The 12,583-nt window shown below is 42.1% G+C and overlaps 1 protein-coding gene across 1 annotated transcript in view; it reads left to right on the top strand.

The window, feature by feature from the left end:
• ARSB (arylsulfatase B) overlaps positions 1 to 12,188 on the top strand; it is a 175,275-nt gene extending 163,087 nt beyond the window's left edge. The window contains exons 7-8 of the mRNA XM_061430034.1: positions 7,978 to 8,100; positions 9,320 to 12,188. Of these exons, the coding sequence (XP_061286018.1) occupies positions 7,978 to 8,100; positions 9,320 to 9,585 (389 nt within the window). The 3' untranslated portion in view covers positions 9,586 to 12,188. The remainder of the gene's footprint in view (positions 1 to 7,977; positions 8,101 to 9,319) is intronic.
• Positions 12,189 to 12,583: the final 395 nt, after the last annotated feature.

The following is a 12,583-nucleotide window of genomic DNA, read 5'->3' as shown; positions in this document are numbered from 1 at the left end:
GTTTTTGTGTTTGGCTGCAAGGCATATGGAATCTTAGCTCCCCCATAAGGGATTGAACCTGCATTGGAAGGCTAAGTCTTAACCACTAGACTGCCAGGGAAGTCCCAGAAACTTTTGCTACGAAATTTCCATTTCTTATTTTCAAGTCAGCTACTAACATAACTTAATATAATATTTTATTTAAGTCTTGTATAGTTAGAAGTCTCAAAGGTTATACACCAAGATGTTAACAGCAGCTAATAAATGTACAGGTAATTTTAATTTTCCTGTTCATAGATTTTTGTGTTTTCTAAGTTATATAAATTACGTAGTCAGAAAAAATATATTTTATAAAAATACAATCGAAGACTAGATGGTTGTTTCTCAAGAGTCAGGAGGATGGGTTGTACAGCCAAGAGAGCAAGATCTCCTTCTGTGAACCCCAGGCAGCATCCCCAGTGATCCAGGCAGCCCCCAGTTCGGTGACTCTGCCATCTGTGATGATTAGTGTCTTTCAAATTATCTTAGCCACAGGCTCTTTTTTCCAAACAAAAATATAGAGAAACACAATCTATTTAGCAAATATATATTATGGATTCTTCTTTAAGGATTAAACTGTGCTGATAGAAATGGAGTTAGAACCCTAGATCCTCACCCGTTAACCCACCATCCCATCTGAAAGCAACTCCCATAGTGCGTCTGGAACCCCTCTGGCTCTGGAAAACATACTTCTCTGCTGAACCTGTTGGTCCACCTCATTCTGGAAACTTGAACTCCAGAGGTTGCTCAGAGATGGAGCTCTGTCCGTTTACTATATATTAAGCAAGATAGTGATTTTCTTCATGTGCTCTAAATTTTTCTGCTGATCTCCTTCTTTACACCCAAAATCAATACACAAGACTAATCCATCTTATAATTGAGTATTCCTCTCTGACTGGAATGATTTATCATCTCAGAGGTGGCTTCCAGCTCGGAAGGGAAAGAGAAAGGTGTGTTTGTTTACACTTCTCTCTGAACTCCCTCGTTCCTACCCAGAGGTTAACAAATGCAATGCCCTTTTCTTACCCATCAAGCGGATGGGTAGAATGGTCGGCACTTTTGCCTCGTGGCCTGAGCCTTCTGCCCTCTCAGCTCCTGTGCTGCCCTGTTGCACTGGTCTCCTTCCGCATGTTCTTGTCTTCTTCTCGGCCTCATTGCTGACAGTTTTCCTTCAGCACTAGTTTCTGTCTGTGGGCTTCTGCTGTCCTCTTGCTTCGCTCTCTAGGCAGCTCATCCGTTTCCAGGGTTCAGTGATCACTGCATTCCGGATAGCGCTTGAGTCAATATATGCCTTCAGTCTCTCTTACAGGGTCCAGTGTCTTTGCTCCGTGTGTAGTCGATATCTCTCCCTTGGGTTCACATTAATTTTTCAAAGTCAACATGCCTAACTCTAAATCATGTTATCACCACTGTTTCCTGCTCTAAAATCTCTATTCTGCCAATGTCAATATTTTCTTTATCACCAAATTTAAAACCTTGGAATTTTATCTTTTATACTCTATAGTCACCAAAAATCTTTTTATTTTACCTTCAAAACTTCTCTGAGATGTGTCTTTGCTCATCACTCCATGTCATAGAATTTAAGAACACAATGCTTTCTTGTCACTTAGTTGTTAATAAATAAATATTTTCTGAATCTGGGCTTCCCTAATGTCTCAGCTGGTAAAGAATTGACCTGCAAAGCAGGAGACCTGGGTTCGATCCCTGGGTCAGGAAGATCCCCTGGAGAAGGAAATGGCATCCCAGTGCTCTTACCTGGAGAATTCCATGGACAGAGGAGCCAGCAGGCCTACAGTCCATGGAGTCGCAAAGAGTCAGATAGGACTGTGAGACTCACTTTCACTTTTCAAATCTGGATCTAGTCCAACTATGTCAGAAAAATTGTGAAAGTCATTAGCATTCTAAGAAATCTCTGATTCTTGGCTTCTGTTTCAACCACGTATTTAATACACTGTCAATTTAATAATGAAGATACCAATTTAATAATTCAATACTTCCACATATATAGATACAAAAATCCTCAACAAATACTAGCAAGTAGAATTCAGCAACATATAAAGAGGGTTATACAACATGACCAAGTGGGTTCATCCCAGGAATGTAATGATAGTTTAATAGCTAAAATCGATTAATATAGTATATTGATAGACTAGAAGACAAAAAATATTTAGTAATCTCAGATGCAGAAAAGAACTTTTGGCAAATGTCATACTTTTTCTGGATAGAACACTCAAACTGTCAATAAAAGGAGACCTTACTCAATTTGATAGAGCATCTACAAAAAAAAACCCTATAGCTAGCATCCTACTGAATGGTGAAAGATTGAATATTTTACACTAAGATCAGGAATAAGACAAGGATGTTGGCTTTCACCATTTGTTTCAGCATTAAATAGAGATTCTAACAAGGCAATTGGGTAAGAAAAAGAAATAAGGTATTCAGATTGACACGGGAGAAGTAACACTATCCATATCTATAAATGACATGAGATTGTATTTAAAAAATCCCAAGGAGTCAACTACAAGACTACTAGAACTAATAAACAGGTTCTACAAGTTGCTGGATCATCAAAAAAGCAAGAGAGTTCCAGAAAAACATCTATTTCTGCTTTATTGACAATGCCAAAGCCTTTGACTGTGTGGATCACAATAAACTGTGGAAAATTCTGAAAGAGGTGGGAATACCAGACCACCTGACCTCCCTCTTGAGAAATGTGTATGCAGGTCAGGAAGCAACAGTTAGAATTGGACATGAAACAACAGACTGGTTCCAAATAGGAAAAGGAGTATGTCAAGGCTGCATATTGTCACCCTGTTTATTTAACTTATATGCAGAGTACATCATGAGAAACGCTGGGCTGGATGAAGCACAAGCTGGAATCAAGATTGCCGGGAGAAATATCAATAACCTCAGATATGCAGATGACACCACCCTTATGGCAGAAAGTGAAGAGGAACTAAAGAGCCTCTTGATGAAAGTGAAAGAGGAGAGTGAAAAAGTTGGCTTAAAGCTCAACATTCAGAACACTAAGGTCATAACATCTGGTCCCATCACTTCATGAGAAATAGATGGGGAAACAGTGGAAACAGTGTCAGACTTTATTTTGGGGGGCTCCAAAATCAGTGCAGATGGTGATTGCAGCCATGAAATCAAAAGACGCTTACTCCTTGGAAGGAAAGTTATGACCAACCTAGAGAGCATATTCAAAAGCAGAGACATTACTTTGCCAACAAAGGTCCATCTAGTCAAGGCTATGGTTTTTCCAGTGGTCATGTATGGATGTGAGAGTTGGATTTGAAGAAAGCTGAGTGCTGAAGAATTGATGCTTTTGAACTGTGGTGTTGGAGAAGACCCTTGAGAGTCCCTTGGACTGCGAGGAGATCCAACCAATCCATCCTAAAGGAGATCAGTCCTGGGAGTTCATTGGAAGGACTGATGCTGAAGCTGAAACTCCAATACTTTGGCCACCTCATGCAAAGAGTTGACTCATTGGAAAAGACTCTGATGCTGGAAGGGATTGGGGGCAGGAGGAGAAGGAGATGACAGAGGATGAGATGGCTGGATGGCATCACCGACTCGATGGATGAGTTTGGGTGAACTCCGGGAGTTGGTGATGGACAGGGAGGCCTGGCGTGCTGTGATTCATGGGGTCGCAAAGAGTCGGACACGACTGAGCCACTGAACTGAACTGAACTGAACTGCACAAGGTTGTGCAGTAGAAGAGCAATGTATACCCATCAGCTGCATTTCTGTACAGTAGCAATGAACAAATCAAACATGAAATTAAGAAAATAGTTCATTTGCAATAGCATTGAAAAGAATGAAACAGAGTGAATTTAAGAAAAGAAGTACAAAAGCTATATTCTGAAAACTGTAAAGCACTTAAAGAAGACCTAAATAAATGAAAAGATATCCCATGTTCATGGATTAGAAGATAATATATTAAGATGGCAATAATCCCCAAATTGATTTATGAGTTTAATACACTTCCTAACAAAATTCCAGCTGACTCTTTGCCAGATTATTGATTAAACTGATCCTCAAATTCATAAAAAAAAAAAATCTTCAAAGAACTCAGAGTAATCAAATCAATCTTGGAGAAAAAAACAAAAACATTGAACTACTCATACCTCCTGATTTCAAAACTTACTACAAATAATTACAATAATCAAGATACTGACTTAAGAATGTAGACAAATAGATAAGTAGAATAGAATTGAGAGTCTGGAAATAAACTCTTACATATACAGTCAACTGATTTTCAACAAGAATGTCAAAAGCATTAATTAGGGAAGTAATAGTCTCTTCAACAAATAGTGCTGACGCAACGGATATCCACATGCGAAAGAATGAAACTGAACCCCTACCTCTCACCACATATAAATGTAATTCAAAGTGAATCAAAGATCTAAACAGAAGTACTAAACTATAAACTCTTAAAAGAGAATATAGATGTAAATCTTCATGACCTTGGATGAAGCAGTGATTTCCTAGATATGACACCAAAGCATAAGCAGTACAGTAGAAATTAGATAAATTGGGATTCATTAAAATTTAAACCTTTTGTACCTCAAAAAACACCATCAAGAAAGTGAAAAAGACAATCCATAGAATGGGAGAAAATATTTGGACCTGATAAGGGACTTGTATCTGGAATATATAAAGAACTCTTACAAGTAAATAATGAAAGGATCTGAATATACTTTTCCCCAAAAAAGAGGATATACAAGGGGCCAACAAACACATGAAAAGATGCTCAACTTTATTAGTCATCTGCTGCTGCTGCTGCTAAGTCGCTTCAGTCGTGTCCAACTCTGTGCGACCCCAGAGACGGCAGCCCACCAGACTCCCCCGTCCCTGGGATTCTCCAGGCAAGAACACTGGAGTGGGTTGCCACTTCCTTCTCCAATGCATGAAAGTGAAAAGTGAAAGTGAAGTCGCTCAGTCATGTCTGACTCCTAGCGACCCCATGGACTGCAGCCCACCAGGCTCCTTCGTCCATTGGATTTGCCAGGCAAGAGTACTGGAGTGGGGGAGATGCAACTCCAAACCATAGTGAGATAAAACTTCATACCCAATGGGCTATAACAAAAGACAGGCAGTGGTAAGTGTTGACAACTATATGGACAAGTTGAAACTCTCATACACTACCAGAGGGACATAACATGGTGGATATGTTTTCAAGCAACCTCAGATCCTGTAGTATTGTAGTATTTACTCTTGAAAAAAATCTGTGTATAAGTGGACCCATGCATTTCAAACCCATATTGTGAAAGGTCAACGCTAATAGCAAAAATAAATAAATAAGTAAAATAACCCAAATTCCTATTAAAGGGGAATGCATAAATAAAATGTGCTGTTTTATGTAACAAAATAGGAAATAATTAAAAGGAATAAACATACATATACATATATACATCATCTCTGAGCTCTAAAAAACACAGTAGTGGATAAAAAACGTCAAGTTGCAAAATAGATATAGCATAACACATACATGTACATTTCTAAAGTATAGAACTACCATGCGTTATTCCTTGACATATGTATCTGTTACTGTATCTTTAAATGGCTAAAAGATGCACTGAAATCGTGATGGCAGCAGCCACTGGGGTAATGGGTGAAGAGACTGGGATTGAAGATGGAGAAAAGGCATCTGACACTTCATCTTCATTGTACTACTTCTCTAATTAAAAGAAGCAGATATAACAAAATGTTAATATTTATTCATTCTGAGTGACAGCACACAGGGTGTTCATTATATTATTCTTTGTACTTTGCTTTTTGTTTAATTTCTCCCAGCGAATAAAACTTAAGGAGATAACAGCATCTTTCATCATTTAGTCTTAGACTTATTTATTGTTTAGGTATTTTATGTTCCTGTTTGTTTTAAAAGTAAATGTATATAAGTATAGCTGAGATAGCTACATTTCCTTCCTTTGTTTATATTCACAAAGCGTATTCCTTTTATTTAACATTCTTTGCTATCAAAATGTGGTTTTTATATACAAACTTGTGAACAGTAGATTATGAGTGCTCACAGTTCTACCACGGTCTGTATGTTAAGAATGTACTTCCTATGGTGTGTGTGTGTGTGTGTGTGTGTGTGTGTGTGTGTGTGTGTGTTTGTTTAGTCGTGTCCAACTCATCGCCACCCCTGGACCATAGCCCGCCAGGCTTCTCTGTCCATGGAATGTACAGTCAAGTGGACATCCTCACACACCTCGATCGCTAGAAGCATCCATTTGTATCGGAGCCAGCATAGCCACGAGCAAACAGAAACAAGAGGTCTAAAAGAGTTCCTCTTTGGTGCTGATGATTTGTTGGTGCTGACTGTTAAGACTGAAGGTCTGAAACCACCGATGTTTATTGGCTCCGTCTGCAGTACGCCTCTCCGGGGTCATTGCCACAGTTCTGACAAGAGGATGGGACTCTGCCTTTTCCACCAGTAACAGAGCTTCCCTCACTAAACTGCGCACAGCACAGAAGTCCCGCGCAGGCAGGGTGGAGGGCACTCTCACAGTCCTTTATCACACAAAGGTGAGGCTGGGCAGATGGTGGTGAGCGCGCCTTCACAGACATACCACCCACTGCAGCTCTTAGGCATCTGATGGGGAGTCTGGCAAACTTTGGAGTTACACCCCACATTTGAAAAGTAACAGATGAATGTGGACTTAATTACACAGTTAAGTGCTAAGGTGAGATGTTTAAACATGCACAGGTAAGAGAGGGGGCACCTCCATACCTTACCTTTGGGGATTCACCAGGGTCTTCAACTGGAGTGGAACTCAGGTCTCTCTCCTCCCCACAAACAGGAGCAGGAGGAAGTTATCTAAAAGAAGGAACTGGGCATGCTCAATCTGGACCCTTTTGTCTGTCTAATTTTGGAGCCAGCCTGTCCCTGGGATATATGTCAATACACAAGGGTCAGTTATTAGCACGGCCTCCCTGCCACAGATCTAAAGCTATGTTCTTTTCAACCAGCTTTATCACTAACAAAGGCCATATGTTTAGCCCCATCCGTCTGGCCTCTTACCCATCAATTGGTTCCAAACTCAAGAGGGAAAGAGGGAGCAGGTACCATCAAGTGTCCCCCCCCCCCCGACAACCTGATGATCAATTAATGTAAAACCTCAAGAGTATAAATTAATATAACCCATGATATCAATGGGGTGCAGTATAGGTGGCGCAGTGATAAAGAATCCGCCTGCCAATGCAGGAGACACTGGTTCGATCCCTGGGTCGGGAAGATCCCCTAGAGAAGGTAATACCAACCCCCTCCAGTATTCTTGCCTGGAGAATCCCATGGACAGAGGAGCCTGATGGGCTACAGTCCATGGGGTCACAAGGAGTCTGACATGATTGAGCACACATGACCACATGACATCAACCAATAATATGTATATACACCAGAATGATCTTATCTGAATAGTTAACTGAGCATTGCTCACTTACTTTTAGATTTCATAAGTGGGGTTAAAAAAATAAATGTACGATTTATTATGGCATGCTTGAATAACTTGAGACAGACTCCATTAAGATGTACATTTTATAATGTATCATATATCTACATAGGTATACAAGTGTACACAGATTTATTTAACTCAATCATGCAATAGCAAAAACAAAAGGTACCATAAAAAAGAAACCCTGCATGCTGTCACAGTACACAGGTCTGCAAATGGCCATCTGTACATTGGCAGAACACAGTGGTTTTAAGGTTGAATTAATGTTCTAATCTCTTTGGGATTTCCTTTATATTTGTGGTGTTTTATGACTGATGTTCCATGTAACTTGAGCTCTCTGTTTATATTTAATAGAAGATTCATTCCTGTGGCAGGATACACATTTACGCTCCAGTGTTGAATAAAAGCTACTGTTCTGCAGGAGGGATATAAAACGTTGATTTATAATGACACGTTCCAATAACAGTGATCTAATTCTTCCAAACCCTCTCCCCAGGTCCTGGGAACAGCATGGCTCTGGCCAAGGATGAGTCTTCCCTTCTGGAATATTCAGCCTTCAACATATCTATCCATGCTGCTATTAGACACCAGAACTGGAAACTGCTCACAGGCTACCCAGGTAGAAGGCTTAGCATCTCCCACCAGAACAGCTGGGAGATTTTCCAAAGAATAGCTGCCTTTCGCAGAACACCATCTCTGGACTGCTGAAAGAGAGGGAGGGGTGTAATCTCGTCCTACATTTTTAAAAATTAGGAACTAACTGTTGAGGTGGTGGTGGGGCAGGCGGAGGCTTCCTAGGTGGCACTGGTGGCAAAGAACCCGCCTGCCAATGCAGAAGATGTAAGAGACATGGATTCAGTCCCTGGGTTGGGAAGATCTCCTGGAGGAGGGCATGGCAACCCACTCCAGTATTCTTGCCTGGAGAAGCCCATGGACAGAGGAGCCTAGCGGGCTACATGGGATCACAAAGAATCAGACACAACTGAAGCGACTAAGCACACATGCATGTAGAGGCGGGGGGAGGGTGAGAGGAAGAAACACAGCTCTAGGGCTTCGTGGAAAAGAAGGATTTCAGATACACATGGCCGTCAAGCACAATACGTCTAGCTGCCAAAGACAGTCTCTGAAAGGGACATCTTCAACCAAGGGTATAGTAGGGAAAAGGGGTTGCTTCCCCTGAGCACATTCTTTAGAGGTGACATCTTTTAAATATTTTTATGGTGTGTGGTTTGACGGTTAAGACTGTGATGCAATTAAGCAGTGTTTATAATGAGGCCCTTTTTGATGTTTGCAGCAAGACAGTCCTTCATTGTGACTGTCCCGTATTTGTAAGACATTTTAGCATCCCTGGCCCGTGACTACTAAATGACAGTTGTACACACCCCAAGCACCGCCCCCAAGTTCACTGTGACAACTAAAAATAACCCCGCTACACACACACATATACACACACGCGCGTGCACACACACACAGATATACACACACATGCACACACACATACACACACGCGTGCACACACACAGAGATATACACACACATGCACACACATATACACTTGTGCACACATACACACTTGTGCATGCACACACACACATGCACACACATGCGTGCTCTTTCCTGGAAGCCCCAGCCCCACTGTGAAGCAGTGAGACATGTTTAGTTAAAGCCCCAGAAGTCAGAGTCTGAGAAAGATCTAGACGTAGCATCAAGGGCCACGTTTTTTTTTAATATGTCCATACCCACAACCCAGCTCAACCTTATCCCCTAGACTCCGTCCTTGAAGATAGATCCTACCTACAATGCTTCTCCTTAAATAAACTGTTGTATTTCTTTGCCAGGCTGTGGTCACTGGTTTCCCCCACCATCTCAGTATAATGTTTCTGTGATACCCTCATCGGACCCACCAGCCAAGACCCTCTGGCTCTTTGACATTGACCAGGACCCCGAGGAAAGGCATGACCTGTCAAGAGAATATCCCCACATCGTCAAGAAGCTCCTTTCCCGTCTGCAGTTCTACGAGAAACACTCCGTGCCTGTGAACTTTCCGGCACAAGACCCCCGCTGTGATCCCAAGGCCACTGGGGCCTGGGGCCCTTGGATGTAGGATTTCCGGCAGCCTGGAGGGCAGCCTGAAAGCCTCTCTGTTTGCAAGCTGGACTCCAGGCCTTTACTCGTGTGATTCTTGTCTGTCTGTTCTCCCAGCCTGGGTTCTCTGGGCCCTGCTCTTGCTCCTAAACCACCCTGAGTTGTCTAATTTCAACCCTTAGTGCAGTTGAGGTGCTGATAAAATCTGAACACTGATGCTGTTGGCTGGGGTATGTGTCCAGAGGAGAGGGTGACTGGGTTCACCCTCCCTTGCCTGATTATCTGCGGGATTGCTGGGAATTTGACTTAAAAGAGGAAGTTACCGAGTCTTGGAGGCTGGAGCAGCTGGTTCTTTTTGCCTCACAAGTCAGATGTTAGATTTCCCTCTGCAATAGCCGGGTTTTATTGGAGTGACTCACGTTTCTTGTAACAAATGAAAGGGTTAGTCAGTCGCTAATGGTTCTGTTGGCCACGGGTTCTCCCTGCCTGAGAGATCCTGCTCACGCGTGCCCCGTGAGTAACCTGCCTTGGTTCCCCCCTTGCTCACGCATCTCATCACTCACCTCATCACTCATCCTGTCATGGAGCATAAGGCTCGTTTCATTATTAACATGAGTTTGGCAATACGCCTATTCCTTAGTTTGGGGCTTTACGATTAAGAAATGTGTTTTTATCCCCCAGTTTTTCCCAACCGTTGCTCATCTTGTCTGGACTGCCAGCTACCCCCACACCCTCTGTGGTTCTTTTTCTGCCCTTTCTTCTGATTCAGGCTTCCTGCGCCTGGGAAGGCTGCTTTGCTTCTCCACTCTGAGCACCACTGGTCTGTGATACACTGCTGAGGCCTGCCTCCCTTCTGCCCCTGGCCCTGAAGCTAGAGCGCTACCCAGAGAGACGGCGAGTCTAGCTCTGTGGGCACGTTCATGGCAGCACTCGGGTCTCTGTCATCTGCTTGGAGATGTTTTTTTCTAGTTGCATGGAGTTTATTCTCATGATTGTGGCTAAGTGTCAAAACATATTTAGTTGCACTGCTCTTCCCTAGAAGTGAGGAGAAACCTTGGGAAAGGATAATACTGTCCTGAGGTGATGCAAGTAGTAGGCAGTTTGAAAAAGGAAATGGCCAGCATGTGGGTACTGGACCTCGATAACACAGAAGAAGGCGTACCCATGGTTCTCTATTTTCTGTTTTACTGCTTGTATTGAGGTTGGGGGAAGAGGATACACAGTTTGATCTTCCAGCTCTTTCTCAGCCCCACCAATGTCCTACTAACATGAACCAGTCCAGATGAGCTTCAAAGAGTGTCAAACTCAGGAAAATATGGCCAAAATCTACATACCCTTTTTTTTGCATTAACTCCACTGTTTCATTCAATGCTTATCTCCAATGCCTGGATCAATGCCTGCTGTGTGGAAGGCACTGAGTACACCTTTCTAAAAAATAAGTGAGTGAATGAACAAATGAATAAATGAGCAAGTCTCATATCAGGGAAGATGCTAGTTTAATGAGCTGAGTCCTGGGCTGAATATAAATATCTTCCAACCGTCACTTTTCTGTTCTCAGGCTGCCCTCCTGGGGCAGGAGCACAGCGCACATATCTGGGCGGTCTAGGACACCATAGTGAAGTTGTGATGTCTTCCAGAGGGAGAAGGGCAAGAAATATGCCCTCTGCAGGGACTCTTCTGCCAATAATCCTTAGTTCTCGTCTGCAGAGGACACTGGAAGCTAAAACCACCGAATAATACAATATAGGTCATGGCACAGCCGTCCTTCAGTTCAGCAGCAATATCCTCTGGTGACAACTGGTTTGTGTTAAAATACGATGAATGGAAAGAAACAGTGCTAGAACTAATGACCCCTGTTACCAGCCTGCACCCCACGCCTGGGCTGGCAGGCAGCTGGCCAAAATGCTTCTAACTCACTCCCAAGCCTGTGGCAGATATTATGAATAACTGAGCCCAGTGTTCCTTCTGGAGCCTTCTAACCCCGGGGTGGAAGCACTGTTGATACTCTAAGATTGGAGGCCATCACTACATAATAGCTGTTCTCTCCCCCTGCTGTGCTCCCAGCAGCTGCTCCCAATCCTAGGTCCTTGATTGCTGGGTACCGTGCGGATGTTCTGCACGCGATGGACTCAAAAGGAATCTTAAAGACCAATTTTTTGGTAAAACTTTTACTTGAGATCTTACGTTATCCATAGTAGAACGTCATTGGGTTTTCTTATTCTGTACAGGAATGTAAACAGATTCATAGGTTGTCACTTGAAGTATTAACGGTGTTTCTTTCTGATTTGGTTTACCTATGGTTTTGTTTATTCCATTTTCTTTTTACTACCTGATTACTCCAGATGTAGGGGACAAAAAATTAAATTTATCTTTGGAAATGTGTCAGCCATGAGTATGGGATTTCCATTTGGGAGATGAAAAGGTTCTGGAACCAGATAGTGGTGATGGTTGTACAACATCATGAATGCACTTAATGCCTCTGAATTGTACTTTAAACGGTTCGAATGATAAATTTTAAGCTGTATAGTTTTTAACCACAGTTCCAAAATTGTGTTGGCCTGTTTTGTATCATGTGAATTTTAACTGAAAAAAACTATTAAATAAATATAACAAAAAATATCAGAGCTGAAAAAAAAAATGTGTCCATCATTGCTTCCAAAGACACACAATATCCTATTTTATCCTACAAAATCAGAGGAAGGCCAAGAGAGGGTAGGAGTAAATATAAAGTGATAATAAGGGAATGTATTAGTTTTCTATTGCTGTATAATAAATTACCCCCAAATTTAACAGCTTAAAACAATGAAGATTTGTTATGTTAAACATTATATGAGAGTCAGAAGTTTAGGAGTGGTTTACCTAGGTGGTTCTGGCTCAGGGTCTCTCATGGAATCATATTCAAGCAATTGTCCAGGGCGACATTCCTCTGAGGGGATCACAACAATCTGTGGAATATTCTTGAAGAGGGGAATAACAGACCACCTTACCTGCCTCCTGAAAAACCTGTATGCAGGTCA

Source organism: Bos javanicus, chromosome 10, assembly GCF_032452875.1.
Source record: "Bos javanicus breed banteng chromosome 10, ARS-OSU_banteng_1.0, whole genome shotgun sequence".
Classification (NCBI taxonomy): domain Eukaryota; kingdom Metazoa; phylum Chordata; class Mammalia; order Artiodactyla; family Bovidae; genus Bos; species Bos javanicus.
Note: the sequence above shows the minus strand (reverse complement) of the source record. Positions and strands in the feature narration are given on the sequence as shown.